Source organism: Branchiostoma lanceolatum, chromosome 4 (assembly GCF_035083965.1).
Source record: "Branchiostoma lanceolatum isolate klBraLanc5 chromosome 4, klBraLanc5.hap2, whole genome shotgun sequence".
NCBI lineage: Eukaryota > Metazoa > Chordata > Leptocardii > Amphioxiformes > Branchiostomatidae > Branchiostoma > Branchiostoma lanceolatum.
The window spans coordinates 18,103,630-18,124,501 of record NC_089725.1 but is presented as its reverse complement, the minus strand read 5'-3'; the positions used below and the strand labels follow the sequence as shown (position 1 = coordinate 18,124,501).

Sequence of the window (20,872 nt, the reverse complement as noted above, 5' to 3'; positions counted from 1 at the left end):
TGAATACATGGACTTCTTTGTAATTGCTTGCTACAAAACTGAGGAATTCACACAGGACACAGTTAAAATACAACACAGCCGTCTCACTTGAATGTAAAATGACTTGATTTATTTTATCTAGTGGTTGTCAAGTTAGCACACAGAAATGTTCCATCAAGACTCGTGTAATAATGTCTACAAGAGAAATATCTACAAGATTCTCAGCCACGCATCTTAATAATTAATTTGGAAGTAGGAATAATGGCAGTATACATCATTGGAATTTTCAGACAAAAATTCTCTTCCTGTGTTCAGCAAATAAGCCGAGTTATTCCTCACCAATATACCAGGAAAAGACCAATAACATGTACAAGGGGTGGGGGTAAGAAGGGAAGAATAAAAAATGTGGAGGTGTTCCCTCAATTTACACGTTATCTCTCTGATTTGCTATTTCAATAGGCCAACAACGTGGCACAATGCATGTTTAATGCAGCTCAGATTAAGGCGTGGCCAGGTATGGAATCAGCATAAAGACATACTGTAAATCTTCCAATTTTTGGCCTCTGGAATTCGATTGACATTGTCTTCCTCTCCTACACTCTCTCCAATTCCTTAAAATTACTGTACAAAAATCAACATCAAAATAATGAGATATCCACAATAATATAAACAAATAAGGGACCTTTTGGCAACAAATACATTAAATAATGGGGATAAGAATAAAAATCCAGTCCACTACTTGTATGCAGACTGGAAAATGTCTGCTTCTCGGTAGCATTGCATAAAACTGTGTATAAAACTTCATGAAATATATGGATTTTTGTACCTTCACTGAAGTTCTCTGTGAAAATAATGACATTGAAGGACTATATGAACAATCTGAAATGACAGTTTTTTGCTCTCTTTATCACAGAAATAAATTTCTCTCACTAGCATTTGGAGGTCTTAAAGTTTAAAGTTGGCCCACGTAGAAGGGTTTAGGCATGGTGGTCACGACAGACAGCATCTCATACAGGTACATGTATTGCTCTTATACAACTGGAAGAAATCAAGTCTCTCTTTCAATACTGTAAACACTGGTCAATATTCACTGGTGGAGAGTACCTCTCTTTGCTGGATGGAGGAGCTAGTCCGAGGGACATTTGTCACTTTTGTTACTTGATCTAGCCAGCTAACCTAGGACAGACTGGTCAGGAACAAAAGGGACAGTTGGTCACCTAATTGGGAGACTACAAGATGACTACATGGATCACAAGCCTGGTCCCACAGAACACATAGGCTAACTAACACTGCCCTGGTCTGCCATGCCCACCATGCCTTGTAGAACGGTCCATTTTGTCAAAGGAACAGGGAACATCGCATTCAAAATAATCCAGCCGATCCCAACAGATCGGTCCATCCATGATTGCCCTGTATGCCCATAATAAAACCATTCTCTCACATAAACATTCTCAAAATCTGTACAACAAACTACTATAATACTCCCAGCCAGTTTCAGTCAAGATTGGTCATACTTTTCAGGCGGGCATACCATGTTTGGGAAATCATGTCATTAGAAATTTCATTGTCGCACCAGAGGATGCCCCTGTTCCCCCCCAGACAGAAGTGGACCGTTCGGAACCCTGTAAACCCCTTGTTTGCTAGCTGCTCTTTGGAAGAGCTGGTGGAGTGGACGAGGCCTATCTGCACTCCACCGACACTGTGGAAGGACTGCTGACACTGCTCACGTTACCAGAGGTGGTCTTGTGGGCTGCCGATGCCAAAGTCTGAGCTGCTGCAAGAGGAGAATGGACAAGTCAATAAAGTGGAACAGGAGTTCCAGCCAGTGTGACAATGTTGCTAGTGATTGCAGTCAATGAATGTTAGTTGGCTTGAAGAAGTTTTCCAACCATAGGCAAATTTACCATGCTAAATCATGTGATAAAAATGATGACATTCCGTTCAATTTGAGCGACAGAAACCTCACATCTGAGGGTAAATCAAACATCTGAGGAAGGTTGGAGTTCTGACTGAAAATTCAGGGTGAGTCCCTTATTTGTGTTGGATTAAAGCTCTAAACTTTATGGTATGTACTCTACCAACACAGATGAGCTTTCATTAGAAACGTCACATGGTGAGTGGCAATCAAATGTATGGGTAGGGATTACTTTTAACAGCAAGTACAAGTACACAACAGTTTATATGGCCTGAATACCTTCTCTCTCTGCCCGTTCTCGCTCTTTCCTCTTATGCCTCTTCTTCTTGCGGTCGATGGAGGCCACCTCAGATTTCAGGGCTCCATAGATTGTCTTCATCTCCTGCAGTTTCGTCTGTAGAAAGTCTATCCTGGCATCTCCCTGGTACCTCAGGGATTCTGTCAAGGAAAATAGAGGTTTCATCAAGGACAAAGTCTGTAGGCTTCTTGCCAGGATTATTATAAAGTTTAATGAATTGGACTGAGTTGCAGTTGTAAAAATTTCAGATAACTTATGTTGTGAAAATCCGTCAAGAAATCCTTTCACATTAGGACACTGGAAATCACTTAGCATACATAACAAAAGATAACACTGACATCTGCAAAAAATACTTGTCAGTTTAAAGAAAAAGACCAAGCAATCTTCGGGCTTACCTTCAACACTGAAGTGGAACTTGGGAGGCCTGGATGGTGACGTGGGATCTGAGGGAGACCTGGACCGTTTCCGAGGAGAGCTGCCATTGTGCTTGTGGTGGGAATCCTTGTTGTCCTTCTCCGAAGACTCGCTGTCGCTGCAATTCACGTCGTTGTGTTTGTGGTGCCGCCCCTTCTTGTGTCTGTGGTGCTTGCGTTTCCGCTTGCTGCCCGCACTGTCCACGTCCTCGTGCTTCCTTTTCCTGCTGGGCGTCACCGCCTCCGTTCCGCTGGCGCTGGTGCTCCCGTTGGTGGGCATGTTCCCGCTGCCGATACTACTGGAGGAGGCCGTGCTGCTGTCCTGTACGGGGGACTCGTTGCCCACGCCTGGCTGTTCACTCACACTGTCCAACTCAAGGTTCATGTCCATCTCATTTTTAGTGCTTTTGCTTTCTTCCTGGCCTCTTGGCGGCAAAGCCTCCTCTAATGTGGGGGGCTCGGACTTTTCCTCGGGCACAGACGTGGCTGGAATGCTGGGAGGGGCGATGCCCGGAGGGGTGGGTGGAAGGCCGTTGAGAACTGGAGGTGTTCTGTTGTCCTCCGGCTCCTTCTTCAGGGCCTTCTCTGGCACTTGTTTCTCCTGATCACTTTTCACTGCATCAGCAATGGAAGGCAGAGCCTGCAGAACGGGGGATATTCTTTCAACCTTTTCCTTCTCCACCTTCTCCTTTTTGGTCTTCTTGTTGGACCCAGAGCTTGGTACTGGTGACGACCTGTCCTGTCGGGGGGACGTGCGACCCACTTTGTCTGTCTTCCCTCTCCTAGACTTGGCCTCGGGTACCGGTGACGACCTGTCGCTTCTCGCTAATGACCTGTCGGACTTGTCGTTCTTGCCTTTGGTCTTCTTGCTGGGAGGGGTGAATGCAGTATCTGTGGGAGAGGACGCTCTCTTGGACCTGGTGGAGTTGGGGGTGACAGTAGGGGCAGAGCTGACTGGTTCAGGCGGGGATATCCTGTTTACCTGGGCCTCTTCTTTATTTGCTTCTTCAAAGGGCCTTTCTTCTTTTATGGGGAGGGCTACACTGTTAGGAGCCTCTTGCAAGAGGGATGACCCTTCCTTGATGTGGTCTTCATTTTGGGGCTTAACAGTATCTTTCGAGTCCTCCTCTCTTGTGTGTTCTGAGGACTGTGAAGGCTCTTCTTTAGTATGCCTTCTCTCTTCAGCTGCCTTGCTTTTCTGATCTGCACCCGACTTACGACCTTTGCCTTTTTTAGCTGATTTCTTCTTTCCCTTCTCCATCTTTTCCACGTCTCCCTCCTCCTTTTCCTCACGAGGCATTTCTTGCTTTTCAGGATCTTCTTTCTGTTCATCCTTAGACGGCTGCTCCTTTGCATCATCCTTGGCAGTAGGAAGTTTCTGAGTGTCGCCACCAGCCAGCATCATCTCTTGTTCTTTGGCAACCTTTTCCTCCTCCTCCTCCTTAGTTACTCTTTCAGCATTGTCCAGCTCTTTTGTTGTGTCCACGACCTCTTGCCTGGTGTCTTCAATCTCAGGTGGTGCCTTCTCTACTGACTCCCTCCTTTTTTTTCTGGTTGACGACTCTCTGCGTTTGTTCTTCGATTGCTCCTTCTTCCCTTCCTTGCTGTCTTCCCTCTCAATCTCAGCCTCCTTGTCTCCCTCCTTCAACAAAGCCTCCTTTGTCTCAGCTTCTTCCTTCACAGCATCTTTCTTGATATCTACCCTTTCTTCCACCGTGGGAGGCTTTTCATCTACAGAAGCAACTTCTGTACTTGATTTTTCCTCTTTTGGCTTCTCCTCAACTGTAGTTTTCTCGTCCCTTTCTTTTGCAGCTACCTTAAAGTGATCTTCCCTCTCCTCTCCCACCTCGGCTTCTTCTGCAATCTGTTCAGGACTACTTGGAGGTTCTGTAGAACAAGAGTCCAAGCATATAGCAATTGACGTAATCTACAGTTTACCACTGTATACTGCACACATGAAATGGTTTCATGTCATTGCTGATACAATTTACGATTTACAATTTACAGTACACAGACTGTTATCTGACCAGTGCACCATTCTCTCTATACGGTGCTCATTTGACCCCCGATAATTGCAGAAGCTACAAATTTAGTATGTTGAGGCAGGCTGAATTAATGTCCTGACAGTAAACATGTCCTGGAAATGTGTCTGCATTGTAATCAAACATGTATCGTCATCCAAAGACAAGGCAACTTTATATGATATGCTGGCAATACCAAGGTTGCTAGAAACAAGTAAAGAAAAATGTCTACCTGATGGTTGAGGCTCGGTGACACTTTGGCCTGAACTTCTCCTTGTTCTTTTGGGCTTCAAAGCTGAAGAACATCAGAAGATAAAAGTTACACATGCAGTTAACATTAAGTTACAAAAATACAGTGAAGAACAACAGTATACCAACTTTCCTATTCAACAAAACTATCTATTTCACTGCAGGAATTGCAGATGCACTCACCTACTGGTACTGTAATTCTCATTTCTTTCACTGTAACTTTATGTTCACTGTTTTTACGGTAACCCCTGTACCGTGATCTTATCATCATTGTGAAAAACCTGTTGTAATTATTTATGATTCCTTCATTCTGTAAATCACCACCGTGAACTTTAAGTTCAGTGAAAATATCCAATTTCCTTACACTTTGAAATTTTGCTACTGTGAAGATAAAGTGAAACAGTAAGTATTGACAGGAGCTAAACTTTGCTTTAAGACTTTATCATAACTGCTGCCCTCTTCTCACCTTCAATGTCAAAAGGCAGAGTTGCATCAGCTGTGCTGTTGGACCTTGTCAGCCTGGCCACCCTGGGAGACTCCATTTTCTCTAATCTCTCCACTTTCACTTGTACCGTCTTGTCGGTCTTCTTGAGCTGTGTCTTGGGAGGCTCTGGGGTCGGAGGAGCTGGTTCTGAAGTTGTAGACTCCTTGTCGTCCTTGTCGTCATCTTCCTTCTTCCTGCCGGATCCTGGCGGTCGTCCCCGCTTCCCCAGGCCTTTGTTGGGAGGAGGGGTTTTGCCGTTCTTTGCTGAGTGGACTGGCTCCCCCTTCTTACCGCCTTTGTTGGCAGACTTGTTGTCGATGTGCCCAACAATACGGTCCAGGTTGATCCATTCATCATACCTAAGATTACAAGAGGACATTAGCATGTATAGCAGATTTTTGTCCCAACATAGCAACAAGGTAACCTAAACACAGACTTACAATGTTGCCCAGAGTTCAGTAGCTACAAGTATCAATACAAGCACAGATAATTCTAAATCTTTTGGCTTAGAACCTGTCATGAACTAGAATTTATACTCAATCAGACATCCAGCCTTTGATTGAACAATCCTTATGATTCAATGGTGAAAACACCGACCTGACGTTCCATCCTGCATAGTGGACATAGTACATCAGCTCTCCCTCCTCCATCTCAGCCTCCAGCACCTTGGCCTCGTAGATCCTCTGCTGTCGGCCACGCCCGTACTTCACACGGATTTTATCCCCAATGCCGTAGTCTCCCAGGGGATGTTTCTCGTCCTCATCACTGCAGGAACAAACAGTTTACAACAATCACAAAACAAACAAACAAACAAACATTTCCCAAATTTTGACTTACAACAAGTTATGCAGAATCCAAAAAACACTGAAAGACAAAACTGTTTTCCAACAGTCTGGAGACAAGGCATTGGCGAGACTAGTCTGAAGCACTACTGCTGCCTAGTCCACTTAATCCACAATACTGATAGCTTTCAACACCTGTAAGAAGAAACAATTCCGTCTTTAATCTCCCAGCAGTTACATTATGTAGAACACTTTAGTGTCAAACCCACAATAAAGAATTGGACTTACGAGGCGTCCTCCTCCTCCTTCTTCTGGTCCTTTGTTGCTTCAGCTTCATCTTCCTCTTCCTCTGATTCATCATCAGATTTACTGGAAGCTTTGCTGTCTTTATCCTTCTCTTTAGGTTTACTGCCCTTCTCTGCAGCCTTTTCAGGCTCCTTCACTTTGTCCTTGTCTTCTTTCTTCTCTGGCACGGGTGTTCTTCTTGCCTGAAAACATCAAATGCATACATTGTGGTTACCTCCAAAAACATTCAGGTTTGCTACAAATTCTATTAGCAATAAGGAACATCTCAGGATCTATAAACTAGTAAAGCCAAGGATGTAATGAAATAGTAAGCCTTGGCTGGAGAAAGAAGTGATAAAAGATTAGTCCACAAGCAGGCTTTCTAAGAAATTTCAGATTATGATAAGGTTAATTTTCTACACGCCTTTGTAAAGCTTAGCCCTCTGCCAGTTTTCTACAATGTTACAGTAAAGAGTTGTTTCTTAGCTATTTTTGCCCACAGTTGAAATAAATTCAAACATACTGAAGATGGCCTCCTCCCCCTCCTTGGTCTAGCTTCTTCCTCTTGATCCTTTTCTTCGTCTCCCTCATCATCACTTTCCTCCTTCTTCTTCTTTTTGTCTTCTTCCTTCTTGTCCTGTTTCTTCTTCTCCTCCTCCTTCTTGTCCTTCCTGTCCTCCTCCCTATTCTCAGACCTGTCCGCCCCGCGGGGACTCTTGGGAGGCCTGCCCCGTGCCCTGGGGGTGCCCTGCTGCTTCTGCTTCCTCTTGAACTCCTCATAATCGTGCAAGTACCTATAACATACCAACAGATCGTTTAGAGTTAAGAAATAAGTGAAACAAAAGAGCTTCAATCACAAAAGAGCTTCAATCTTTTCTGAAAAAAGAATACTTTATACATTGTAGATAATATAATTTGAATACATTGTCAACTGTTCTCATTAAATACTACTTACAATAGAGACCTAATGTACCATTTGAAGTCTTTCCAACAATGTACTTTAGAAAATAATAGTATCGGACTCACTTCTTGTAGGCAGCTTTGATATTGTGCGAGGCTGCAGAGTGCTGTGCTGGAATCCCCATCTTACTGTACAGCTCCTTCCACTGTCCACCGTCTTTTGTCACCTGGGAAATGGAACAAGACATTAAACACATTTTTCTATGTTTGATGCAGACATGATATATTTAAGGTGTTTCCTCTTCAAATCAACAATCAGTATTTCTTGCGACATTATAGAATATATAGAGCACCTTTTCTTTGATTGTAAAATTGTTAAACCATTATGGGATTATGTGGAAAGTTTGTTTAGTCATTCTATATCTCTCACTGTATTCACATCACATCATTTTTGGATACAACTTACATATGTTAAACAGGTTTCTGTACATCAATGAACTGCTGTTAGTTGCAAAATTATCTATTGTGAAATATGAGTTTACAATGTCAGCTTCGAACTCATTATATCTAGATCTGGACACCATCTTGAAAGTCTTCAAATCTGAATGTTCTGTTAGAAACTTAATATAAGCCACACATTGTACAACGTTCTGTGACATTTACTAGTAATAAAGTGCTGTGACGAACACAAAATCAGAAAAAAATAAAAAACAGAATTTTCAAAACAAGATCTAACAACAAGCTTCTATTTCTTTAAAAAGGTCTTGGTAAATATACATCTAAACAAAAGGATAGGATATGAAACACAAGCAACAATTCTCACCTCATCAAATCCACCCTGGCCTTGCACCATCTCATACAGCTTAAACAGGTTGAGGTCTCTGTACCCCAGTACTGGGGGCTTTGTGATGGGAGTACCTGCAAGAGTTCAACAAAAGTCTTAAGAATACATCCCACAAGACATAGCAGCTTCCAACACCATCCAAACCAATGGGACAACAACATGGTCCATAGGAAGAATGCTATTTATTTCTTACCTTTCTCTTCCATAAACCTATATAGATCCTCTAAGAACTTTTCCTTCTCTTCAGAGTCTTCATCAGAGGACTGTGGACAGAAACAAAGTGTCAGGCTTGGTTTACATCACATAGAAGGGTAATAATTTCTAAATTTACATCTTGAGATACGCAGACAGTAGTCATCAACACTCACTCAACTCACTCACGCTCACTCACTATCAGATTTATCTTCATCATCACAGACATTTTTGCAAGAATCCCAGATTAATAGACTGTACCATAAAAGATCAGGGGAATGTGACCTTTCCCCACAATTTCACTGCAGATGTTCAAGTTTGGCTTACAATATTTGTCACAATATCTTTTTCTATGAAGACCTTAAAAGGTTGCCAATAAATTAACAGCATTATCACTCAAGAATACTAACCATTATAAGATCACAAATCAAAACATGCAGCTCTTACTTCCTCATCTTCCTCCTCAACTTCATTGCCCTCCTCTGCATCACTCTCCTCCTTGCTGCGTTTCTTATTGTTGTCCCAAGACGTGGGGATGTCCCCAGTGTCCAAGTACTTGATGGCCAAGTCAATAGCTGTGGACAAAAAGGTGAACTTAGCACCGCTTACTTGAGAACTTGTGCACTGTGCACGTACTATCGGACAGGAACAAAATAATGTACTAACACAAATCTTATCCAACCTACATCTTGTTGACAAACAGTTGTGGTTTCAAGTATGTTGTTAAATCTGAGGATTTGAGTTTGTATAGATACCCTTTAGCCCTAACATTTCAGGATTGAAGTATTCCCACACATAAATACAAAGATAAAAACATGAACCATTTCCACCATGCCTGTATACTGACCAGGTTTGAGGGAGGGGCTCTCTATCCTCTCTGCCTGCTCCTTGTTAAACTCCCTGGTGTCCTCCTTGTTCACTACATGGCTACAAGGAAAATTACATGTTAGAACAACACAAATCATTTTTTATCAAAAAATTAGAAAACTACAACAATACTCACAAATACACAAGAATAGTACATAGCATCCATGGCAGAGTGCAAACATAATTTACAGAAAAGAATATACAGACATATATAAAATAATGGCTAGAGTTATGCCTGCCTTTTATATTTCCATGCCTTACTGGCTTGTATCATCTGCATTATCATTAATTTGAAGAATAAGACCTACTATTTCCCATCCCTGAATGACCGCACTGCTATCTGGTCCTTGCCTCTTGTAAGCTTCACATCTGCACTGCTGGGGTTCACAGCCTGTTTGGGACACAAGGTCAAATCTTAAGCAATGGAAATGAAGGGTACCGTACATAATAAGACTACATCAAAAGACATTCTCTTTCATGTTATAGTTACCCGCTTCTAACATAACCCCAGGCAATGGGTCCATACCATACTTTCATAATAATATCATCACATACAAAAACAGCAACACAGACATTCTGTTTATGCATTGCTTTTGAGTTGCACAAAATGACTGCATACTCAGAGTTTTTTAAAAGAAGATGTAAGTCAAATCTATATTCCAATCTGACATGGTCACTGACTGAAAATTGGACAAATCATGTTTTCAAATCATGTTTACAAAACCATGAATGCCAGACCCCCTTCCTCACTATGGACTGATGGGTTCTTAGACAATAAAACTGATATCTTTTTAGTCAAGTATCTACAACAACAAACACCTTTACTTGATTGATCCACTTGTAGATGCAACTAGAATGGCACTGGCATAAAAACCAATCAAAATCCTGGCTCTAACATCAAAAACACCAGTAAATGTTACATCTGATCCAGTACATACCAATGCTGGAAACCAATTTCTTCTCTTATCTGTAGACTCCACACACAGGACCTGGTGAAAGGAATAACATTTTAGGATTGACCTGATGCAGAGAAGTTATGGGAAACTATTCATGTATATAATGATTAAAATCATTTTTGCTAATTGGCTTGGCCTCGCAAGCCCCGCCCCACCGACGGGCCCCGAGCAGGCCCGCACGTGCTCACCCCCCGTCGGCACCTCCGCTCTGACAGACCACTTCCGCCCGCGGTCCTCGGCGGTACCAGACTCGTCCCAGAGCGGTCCGCTCAGTATACATGACTTCATTAGTAACTAAAGTATACTATACCAATGTCCTTTTATTGGAAACAAATAAATGATAAGCCCATTGGTCTTCTGACCCCAATGGGTTAAGTTGCAACCATTTCATACTTTGTACAAGAAATTATTTAGATAGTCAACATTTTGCTTTACAGAGTTGATGTTTTCTATCTTCATCACATGGCTAGCATTTTGAAATAGCCTTTAGACGGCCCTGACTGCATGTTACACTACAAATAAACAAACAAATAAACAAACAAAGCCCTCACCTTGCGAACCTCCTTCTCCTTATTGGACTTTGAAGCAGACTTCTTGGGCGTGGGTGTCTCCTCCTCGCCGCTTTCCTCATCACTGCTGACCCTGGTGGGCGTTCCCCAGCGCCGCCGCCGCCGCTTTCCCTTACTACTGCCGTGCACAACCGGTGTACCGAAGTTCTCTGGGTCTGTCAGGGGGAGGTTGTCTAGGGTCTGATAAAAGAGGTATGGTTAAAGACTGTACATGTACATAAGGCCCTGGTCATACTTGTAGTATGATATAGGTTATCGCAGTAAATTAAGGGCATTCTTGGGGTATGAACGTGCCTTTTTAGCTGCCTGTCATTACTGAAATGATACAGTTACATGGAGGAAGACTATTGTCAGTACAAAATGACATTTTTGGTCATTGAAATATTTCTATAAGTCGCATTTTCCTTGATGCACAAGGAGTCTTATTTCGTTGTGAAGTTGACCAAACATTTTGGTGGGGAACCTGTTTTATAACGGTATCCCCTTGTGAAATAATCATAAGGTTCAATAGTGTTTGCTTTAATCAACAGTGAGTTTCAGTTTCCTGATCTGAACTGAAGCAACCTTGTCCCTTGTGCTAATACTGAATAGTTAATGGCTAATCAGCCATATTTGAACTATGGAAAGGTCAAGGACAAAACTGAATATTTACAGAGACCTTCTTCAACCAAATTGGAGATGCAACCTAAAATTACAATAAAGTACAGCCCAAAAGGTGAGATGACTGTATCACATGAATACTTTAAAAAAAGCAAAAGAACGTCATTTGTACATACCTCACTTTCACTGAAGTGTTTCTCTCCCTTCAGACAGAGGGAAGTCCTCCTTAATGTTCGCTCATCTCCATCGTCAAATACTGGGGAGGACCAAGATGGACAATGAGCGCCAAGACAGACACATAGAAGGCATTGGGATGAATGGTAACATCTTCAAGTTCAAGCTTTATTATTGATAAATGGAAACACAATTCTTACTATAGCTAGTGGAAAGTGGCCACATCAAAAGAAAACATTTAAGAAAGAAAATTTTCTGAAGTTAAACCAATCAAATGTCTAGAAAGTGTAACCTACCAACAGTATAGGTGCTGCTGTCCATCACTTTGTTGATGACAGCTTCCCTGACTTGTCCCTCTTCAGTCTTAACTTCCACATGGGCTCCCACCTAAGAAAAGGGGTGAGAAGTGAGTTAAAATGTGTTTGGAAAAGTTTACATTTCCGGTAGAATCTTTTTAACTCACACAAAGAAACTGTAGTCAGTGGATATTGTTAAAAAATTTCAAAACAAATGAGATGTATTTGCCATATACTAACATGAACTAACATTACTTCAGTGAATACAACTTATCTAGATGAAACATCTTAAGTAGAGTGTAGTTATGAAGTCATGACATAGTGACATCACCATGTAACACATTTTGGACATAACCTCATTTCATTGTTTATTCAGCTTGTTTACGGTGAAAGGGGCGGTACAACATGCGACCATCAACATGTAATGTAACTTTATTAGTGTGTCTCACTTAACAATAGTTTGGTCCGTCCAATGTCTGGCATGATTATTCAAACCTCTGTAAATAACTCACCCTAAGAGTTCCTTTGATGATACAATCATCTGTGATTTGTGTTGATGAACTGTCATTCTTGAAAGTCACCTGTAAGAGAAGAAGTACATAAGAAAATTACATAAATGAAATTATCTATCTTAGCCAATTCTTCTATTTGAAGAGAATTACGGGGAAAAGCACTTATCCTGCTGAAGGCATTGATTATATAACAACAAAAGAACAGGCTATGCTGTAATGGGGGCTGATTACCAAGTTGTGCAAGTTATGGAAGGTAGGGCACTGAGCTGTAGATTTGGCTATGTGCCAGTTATGTAATGATTTAAATATGCCTCACAAGTTGGGCTGATTTGGGGACTACCAATGTGATCACCTACTGGATACAACAAAGTGCCATTGTGGCAGTTATCTTATCATGCCCAGGGGAAAAATATACAAGGGATTTTCTGAAACCTGAAAACATTGCCAACTTTCCATACGTTTGTGTTAAATCATATGCTTTAATGAAGGCTACCACTGTGGTGGGCAGTGGTTCATGTTGTTGACAAGAGGAAGGAATGCAACAGAGCAAATGGCAGTCCTGTTAGTGCAGCCATGAATTTCTTCAAGCTTAATTACCAATATAACTTGCCATTACATTGTTGAATATAGTCAGCTGGGACATTTTTATTTGACCAACAAGTTCTACAAAAGCAAAAAACACTATACATATGATGCTGACTAATGAGTTCTTAAGTTGTAATCAAAACAATCGAAAAAGTTATCAATTTGAAAATACAATAAGCAAACAAGCAGTTATTACTCCTCAATACAATATGGTGGAGAACATGAGAATGTCATGTACAAAGAGGGATTTATCTAGAATACTATAGCTTCTTACCTTACACTTCACCAACTTCTTGACTATCTTGACCTTGGCTTCACAAAATGCACCGCGGTATTTTGCACTGACTTCAGTGCCCACCGACAGGAACGGGGGCTCTTCTGTACCCTGGGTTGAACATTAGAACAATGTGTCAATACAACAGCCATAACTAATCAGATAAGACATTCATAAGTTACATAGAAGTAATTGATCTTGATGACCACTTTTCCTGCAATAAACATGGAAAGTTTTTGTGTTACTTCTGAAAAGAGTTTGACAGCTGTAATCATAATTTGTCGAAAATTCTAGTTTGACCGACATTGTCTCAATGGTAACCTTGACTCATTATGTACATAGCTCCTCCATTGCTTGACAACTGTGGTCACCTCTGCAAAAAGAAAATACATGTTGAATTTCATCAAAGGGTGGGTACATAAATGATCATGAGGACATGACACCAGATGGAGTAATGTCCTATTTCTAAGATGGCACTAATCACTTTGACCAATTAATGGACACATAAGTTTACTTGATGACATGTCAAACAACTTTATCATATCGTCACACCACATGTCAAATTGTGGGAACCTTTCTAATACTCATCTTATTTCCAATGGCATTTATGTTCCAATTCTTTTAGCCACTTACAACATTGTTTCCCTAACAATAGACCAGCAGTTCGTACAGAGAGACTCCAAACTGACATTCACCAGCATTCCTCTTGTACTTATTTTGGGCACCCATAGAATCAAGTGGGCTATTTATATGACCTACCCCTTTTTCCTTTCTAGACAATCACAGTATCAACAGCATACTAACATTTTCATGGATGACATATACTATTATTTACATGCATTGTCATACTAGTTGCGTGCTAACAAACCTATAAATCATTTTCTTTCTTTCAAAAAAATGATACCATATCAACGGATTTGGCCTTTTGCCACTACGTGGCTTCATGACTTTTTTGAGGACTAAAATTGTGAGCCCTGAAGAAAAAGCAAATTATAAAAGATTTTAACAATTGAACAGGAGCTGGCATTTTGTAATTTCAGCAAATATTTCCCACTGTTTCCTTTTGTTTTAACATGAAGATTAAATGGCTGGCCAAATATGGAAACAAACACGTTTCGCTTCAAGATGAAATTGTGTGCCAGATTCACTTGTGACATGTTCTAACGCTACTTTTCATTCTTCCTGTGTAATTCCAACATAGAATTGAAACAAATAGAAAACATGATGACTGGATCGTGCTTGGGAGTTGGTACAAGTTAAGTAGGTCAAGACTTGAGAAAATCAATAAATGAAGATGACAGCTTTCTTTCTCCATGAACAGGAATCCACCTCTTCATCCTGTTGGTACAGAGGGGGAGACATAAACGGTGTTATTTCACAACTGGAGCTGGTCGAAGAACAGCAGGAGCCAGTGTTGTCAGCGACTAGAGATGTACATCATTCAACTAAAATTGAAACAGTTCTATGTCAACACTCAATCTAATAAAACTGGTGATCTTCATCCAAGATTCTGCAACTCACGACAGACAAAAGTGTTATAAGACAAGAGCAATAACTAAGACAAAAAAACGTGATCTTGTGGCTCTTTTTTTGCGAGGGTGTGGCCAGGTAAGACTTCTTGGGTGGGACAGTTGTAAGGTATTGTTCAGTGTTAAAGTGGTGTCTGCAGAAGTAGCCAGAGGTCACCCTTCGGTGACAGCTTAGTCACCACTAGCTGTGGGGAGGGAAATGCATGAGTCATGGAGAGACTCAGATCTGAAAGTCAAAAAATAGGATTAAATTGTCCAAGCCTCACACACAGTAAAGATATTGTCTAATATGGTGAACAAAACTGTTCATTAACTGTAGGTAGGATTAATGCATTTGAGGTGTACTGTTACTTAGTGTTACGGTAGTCAAACTGCAACACCGTCTCACCTCTCAGCACTGAAAAAAGTATAACAGAAAAAACAAAAAGACAGACCTGGTCTGGGTACAATGTCAAAATACGAGACCACAAACAGGAAACCGTCTAACCTTGCTCTGGTGAGGAGACTATCTTATGTTTCTTTTAAAATTGACAATGTAAACATTTCCCTGTAAAACTGTTAAGGCTGGCGAGAAGGAAACATACATACACGACAAAGCACCATAACCACAGACCCATCACCTTACCTTGAGACCCAGATACAAGGAGTGTTTACAGGTCTAGTCTGAAGTTTGCATGTTTTGTTTTGTTTTAGACTATAAGACAAATCTACGAATGTTGGCATTTTTGCAAGGTGTAGAGTCAAGAAAATAGTTGCGCATTTGTTACTTTATGTGCATGGATTGGACGATTACATCACAGATTTAATGTTTGTGCAACTAACAGCTGATATCTGAAATGGTGATGTCTCTTTGCTAATAATTGGAAAACACAGGACAGACAGAGAGAATGTAGAAAGTTTTGGGACTGATCAGAAACAAAAATGTTGAATTTTCCTTACCCTTCGTGACATCTGACCAGCCTTAGCTTGAACTGCTATGTGCAAATGGTGATCTGGCAGAGGGAAAAATTGGCAGTGTTCTTTACGAATTGAAGTCCATGCACATATTTCTTTCGGTAAACATGAAAGCACACAAAACAGAAGCACGGTCGACCGACAATATGAAGTCCCAAGTTCTGACAGTGGGAATTACACGGTGCTAGGGGATCACACCCAGATGTGTTATCCACTCTGTTTTCCCACCGACCGACTACAGGAAAAGAGCACATAGCGCGATTTTTTTGGGGGACCACTCAGTTTTAGCTTAATCAAGGCCACATTGAATAACCATAAGACGATCGCAAGTATTACAGGTACAAAGAACGGCTAAAGTCTGAGGAAAATTCCTTCACTCAGGAGAGATTTAGCGCGAGTAGGCGGGGAGATTTGAGTGAGCACAGCACTGAGAGGAAGGCCATCATGGAACAACATAGCTACACAGGACGCAGGGAGAACGTCACAACAGCCCTGTCCTTGGAGATTTCAGTAAACACACAAACCTGTCCCCCTAAATATTCCTCCTCACATTGTTATCAATATGCTAACAAGACAGTCGCGGAAAATGTATCAGTTTGAAGCACGGGCTTTCGTAGAAGAGTGGAAAATCTTTGTTTGCAAGACTGGCGCTAGCTGCCGGTTGGGCAATTATTTGACCCGCCTTCCATGGGCCGGACGAATTTTTTGCCACACCGGCCGTTTGGGAAGCTAAACGAACGACTACGAGGGTTAGATAAAGTGTTGTAACTCTAGAGACATGATTGTCAAATCAGCAACTAGCAGATCTAAAAAATTCCTGCACGGGACAGCAAAAATCAGCTGGTATAACAGACAGGGGAGAAGCAAGTACAAGCATGATGGAGCCATAGGGCCCCACACATGCCAACTCACCCCTTTCCCGGCGTACTTACCATCGGTCCCTGAACCGATTTGCTTCCAACTCGGCCCAAAGGTTCTAGACAATGTTCGCTCACTCTGACGCAATATTGGTGAAAATTCACCGACGGAATACCGAGAAACCGGCGAGAAAACTTGCAAAATTGGCGAGTCTCACTGCTCAGCTCCCCAGGAAAAAGAGAACGAAACAACAACTTGACATGGGGGGTCCCCGGCGCTGATTGGTCAGTGGTCACGTGAGGCCGTGCCAGGGAGGCTTCCGTTCCCAGCATGCCGCAGCGCGCCTGCGCAATCGTCCTCTTTCCCTTTGGACGTGGTGGAGTCTGGAAAAAAGGTGACACGCCGTCTTTTTGTCCGGATTTCTCGCTCCTTACTCCCGTTAGCCCCACCATTCACCATGTTAACTGTAGTTAAGGTCCTATTCTAGTGACATGTGGTAAAATTATCCGGTTTTATGCTTCAAAAGTGGGGTTATTTGGTCCAAGAATGTGGGGAGGTCAGTTCCGCCATGTTGCAAAATGGAGCAGCTCATTTGCACTGGAGATCACGTGGACAGCTGCATGTGTTGTACCTGCTGCACAATACTAGCCAGCTGCTGCTCGGTCTAAATTCACAAGCGGCAGTCAAATGCCATCAAACCAAACAGCACACGTGGGGAACGATAATGTTCTAAAGATTATGGTGCAAAAGCTTAACTCGAAGCTTGAGAAAATATGAAAAGGGAAAAGCATGACTAATCGTATTGCCATGTGCAAGGCCTCCAAGCATGGTTCACCTTACTTACTTTTTATAACAATCTCTGCTCTGATTGTAAAGACAAGGCTTTCCTCAAGGCCGTGTAAATTGATCAGCACAAAGTCACACAGCTGTGTATGTTATCCTCCAAATTGTTTTATGACTGTCAAATGTAGATCTTAAAACAGTTGATATGATAAAACTTACATTGTTTGGTGAATTTTCTGTATCTAGTTGGTGTCAACCTGTAAAAAGTAGATATATTGAACAAAAGATACCCTTACCATTATTTAGATAGAAAAATGGGTCCCATAATGTTGTGTAAATTGATACTTGCTACAAAGATGGCTGGTGTGGTGATGCAAGTTCTACGTTGTCGATGATGAGAATTCTGTCTGATTTTACCCTGATGGGGGCTGCTGACAGATATATTCTTAGGACACCTCTTGAGACAACTGTAGTTTTAAAGTTACTTACAGCTGGTTACTTGTGCAGTTTGTATCATGATCTATTCACAGCTAAGTAATTGACAAAACATACAGCAAGGGTTGTGTGTAACACTGAAGCGAGGTTCCACCAACGTAAAATGGCAGATGCTGAATAGCCTATGTTATAACTTATAGCTATGGTGGGAATGCCAGTCCATATCACACCAATTTTAAGAGTTAGGTCACATATATGAGTAGTTGTTAATCACTGATAACACATGTGAAAATGTTGGAAGTACAATCTGACTTTTAATGTTCTTGTAGGACCCACCTGAACCAGCACCATGCCGCCCAAGAAGGACACTAAAGGGGATGCCAAGAAGGGGGCAAAGGCCAAGTCTGGAAGCGGCGGGGGTAAGGCCAAGAAGAAGAAGTGGTCGAAAGGAAAGGTAAATATCATGCTGCAAAATTTACCTTAAAGTTAAACTGAAGCTCCTTAAAACGTTACAAATGTTCAATTAGCTTTATTGATGCTTTTCTTTTACTGATGCATGACAGTACTAAGGTCAGAATCAAATATAACACGTTCACTGTCATAATATATATGTACTTTCTGAGGGTATGACAACAGTCATGTTTAATGTCAGCAGATTTTTGCACCAAAAAGCACATTAATACATCTCTTTGTAATCTAAGGCCAGAAAGTCAGAGAAATCTGTGTTGTCAATGATGAGAATACTGTCTGATTTCACCCTAATAGGGGATGCTGACAGATATATTCTTAGGACACCTCTTGAGACAACTGTAATATCATTGTTCCTTACATGTTCTCACTCTATGTTGTCTATCTGTAAGAAGCCAAACCAGTTGAGTAATACTAATAGATTGAACAACTAGCATTACAAGGAGCCTTTCGGTTTGTACTAGGGGTATGTACTGTACTTGAAAAAGAATTCATCTACTAACATATCAGTTTAGGTATAGGTACAGGCCTGCAACTTTTGCCTACATTTTTCATGTACCCACACAGACCAGAAAAGCCAGCATGTTCTCTGATTGACTAATAGTAATATTTATAGGCCATTAAATGACTGGTGGTTGGGAGAGAAGTGCCTTTGATTCATGACCTTATTAACATTGAATATTTACAGTACTACTAGCAATTAAGTAGAATTTGGGGATGTAGGGATCTTAAATCACTGATATTTTATGGCTTTTCCACCCAGCCGATCAATTTTACATATATAGCTGCTTGACATGTGCCACGTGAGCCAGTAACTGCTACTGAATACTGTAAATGCAGAAATGTTCGTGGTGGTTTTATGTTAGCGGTTTTGCGGTAAACTCGTACTTTAAAACCACAAAATATTTTGCCCTCCTACCCCCTTGTCTACTATTGTCTCAAACGCAAACTTAAAACCACCGGGAACAATTAATTTTCTCCCTTCCGCAGAATTAAAACCATGCAAACTTAAATGCATTTAAAGTAGTAGCTCCTAAAAGATCAGTAGGTAGTAGGTCCTAGATAAGTAGCTTCTAAAGGCTGTAGTCACTTCAGAGTGTGATTTCAAGTTAAATGTGTCAAGATTATCTTTCAGTTTAGTACTGTTACGTGTATTTCAAAGATTGCTACAAAAAAGTCAGTGTTGTCAATGATGAGAATACTGTCTGATTTCACCCTAATACTAGGGGATGCTGACAGATATATTCTTAGGACACCTCTTGAGACAACTGAAATCTTACTGTTACTTCTCTTCTGTATTGTCAAGTCAAGTTGGGTATAAAATACATTAAATCATTGACACCAGAAAAACAGATGATAAAGGAGATGTGTGAACATTCATGTGGGGAAATATGCAAAATTCCATTATGCATGGAAAATGTTTGCTAAACTTTTCTGTTCATTATCTTTCTTTTGCTGTTAGGTTCGTGACAAGCTCAACAACCTTGTCCTGTTCGACAAGGCCACATACGACAAGCTTTACAAGGAAGTTCCCAGCTACAAACTCATCACACCTTCAGTCGTATCTGAGAGATTGAAAATCCGCGGGTCTCTGGCGAGGGCAGCTCTAAAGGAACTTCACAGCAAAGGTACGAAGGAAATCTGGAAACCATGTCTTAAGACCTAGATGTAGCATTTGGGTCTTGATTGACATTGATGTTTCAAGTAGATTTGGATTTTGAGAAGATTTTGAAAAAAAAGAATTGCTTCCCAGGAGTAGTCTTGTCGGTAAACATTATTTTTAAATCTTTGAAAAGCATATGGATAAAGCTGTCATCTGCACTGTCCAGTGTTTTAAGTATGATTTACAACAAAAAGTTTCAGATGATATGGGTAGCCACTTTCTGACCCTCTTTGTGCTTTTCCTCCAACATTAAACAATGGTTGAACACTGATTCACATGTATTGACACCTTTGCCCTGCAGGTATGATCAAACTTGTTTCCAAGCACTCTGCCCAGGTCATCTACACAAGAGCGACCAAAGAAACAGATGAGTAAAGTAGGTATCTTTTCTTGCCATCAATGTTTATCTTTTTTTGACAAGAAAGAAAGAGTAAAGTCTCCTTTCATGTTGGCTTGTTACTTTTGAATGTAGTATATTTTGTTACGAGTTGTTTTGTGTCCAATTTCTTGAAAGTTTCTTCTAAAGTAAAATCAATACAACAAAGGTTTTACTACACAAACCTGTAACTAAGTGCCCCAGATGATTTGATAGATGTCTTTGTAATTATATGGCAGTAGGGTACAACATGAAGGAAACAAGACCTGTCTTGTTCAACAGTAAGATCTCGATGTGCTTTGATCACACTTCAAAATGTGAAAAGAGATCATAATCTTAGGACTCCTTTGGTCACAGCTGAATCAAATGAAGAGTGATGGGCTACTGTAGGCTTGCAGCTTGTCTACTGCAACCTTAAGAGATATTAATTTTTAATGTTCGTGTTTAAACTCAACAACTTATCGTTGCCATTTTTGTCTTTCAGATTGTGCTGAGGAGGGGACATTAGTAAAATGTTCAAGGACCACAATAAAGCTTGACGTGATCTTGACCAAAACTATCTGGCTTTTCTATTCATCTTTGGGTTTGTCTTATAGGTAGTACAGAGATAG

The 20,872-nt window shown here is 41.0% G+C and overlaps 2 protein-coding genes across 3 annotated transcripts; one reads left to right on the top strand and one right to left on the bottom strand.

Annotated features, from left to right (window-relative positions):
- Nucleotides 1-87: 87 nt before the first annotated feature.
- Nucleotides 88-16,868, bottom strand: LOC136433053 (AT-rich interactive domain-containing protein 4B-like). Of its 2 annotated transcripts, XM_066424833.1 has the most exons (22): nt 16,611-16,720; nt 15,664-15,716; nt 13,196-13,306; nt 12,337-12,405; nt 11,825-11,915; nt 11,531-11,610; nt 10,737-10,934; nt 10,168-10,218; nt 9,538-9,620; nt 9,210-9,289; nt 8,810-8,937; nt 8,364-8,433; nt 8,150-8,244; nt 7,453-7,553; nt 6,950-7,220; nt 6,430-6,629; nt 5,957-6,124; nt 5,342-5,718; nt 4,859-4,921; nt 2,588-4,492; nt 2,174-2,332; nt 88-1,753 (listed from the first exon to the last, which is right to left on the bottom strand). In XM_066424833.1, the coding sequence occupies exons 2-22, from the start codon at nt 15,673-15,675 to the stop codon at nt 1,659-1,661; spliced, it is 4,407 nt and encodes a 1,468-aa protein (XP_066280930.1). In that variant the 5' UTR covers nt 15,676-15,716; nt 16,611-16,720; the 3' UTR covers nt 88-1,658. The 2 variants fall into 2 exon arrangements, with proteins under 2 accessions (XP_066280930.1, XP_066280928.1); XM_066424831.1 differs by lacking the exon at nt 15,664-15,716 and having other exon boundaries at nt 16,611-16,868.
- Nucleotides 16,832-20,820, top strand: LOC136433066 (small ribosomal subunit protein eS25). Its single transcript, XM_066424857.1, has 5 exons — nt 16,832-16,930; nt 18,084-18,208; nt 19,685-19,850; nt 20,187-20,261; nt 20,746-20,820. The coding sequence occupies exons 2-4, from the start codon at nt 18,104-18,106 to the stop codon at nt 20,258-20,260; spliced, it is 345 nt and encodes a 114-aa protein (XP_066280954.1). The 5' UTR covers nt 16,832-16,930; nt 18,084-18,103; the 3' UTR covers nt 20,261; nt 20,746-20,820.
- Nucleotides 20,821-20,872: the final 52 nt, after the last annotated feature.

Coding starts and splice junctions, on each gene's coding strand:
- LOC136433053 (XM_066424831.1), bottom strand. CDS start 16,868: ATGCTGGGAACGGAAGCCTCCCTGGCACGGCCTCACGTGACCACTGAC. Junction 12,406..13,195: donor AGAAGTTGGTGAAGTGTAAG/GTAAGAAGCTAT, acceptor CTTCTCTTACAG/GTGACTTTCAAGAATGACAG. Junction 6,630..6,949: donor GGGGGAGGAGGCCATCTTCA/GTATGTTTGAAT, acceptor TGATGTTTTCAG/GCAAGAAGAACACCCGTGCC.
- LOC136433066 (XM_066424857.1), top strand. CDS start 18,104: ATGCCGCCCAAGAAGGACACTAAAGGGGATGCCAAGAAGGGGGCAAAG. Junction 18,209..19,684: donor AGAAGTGGTCGAAAGGAAAG/GTAAATATCATG, acceptor TTTTGCTGTTAG/GTTCGTGACAAGCTCAACAA. Junction 19,851..20,186: donor AAAGGAACTTCACAGCAAAG/GTACGAAGGAAA, acceptor TTTGCCCTGCAG/GTATGATCAAACTTGTTTCC.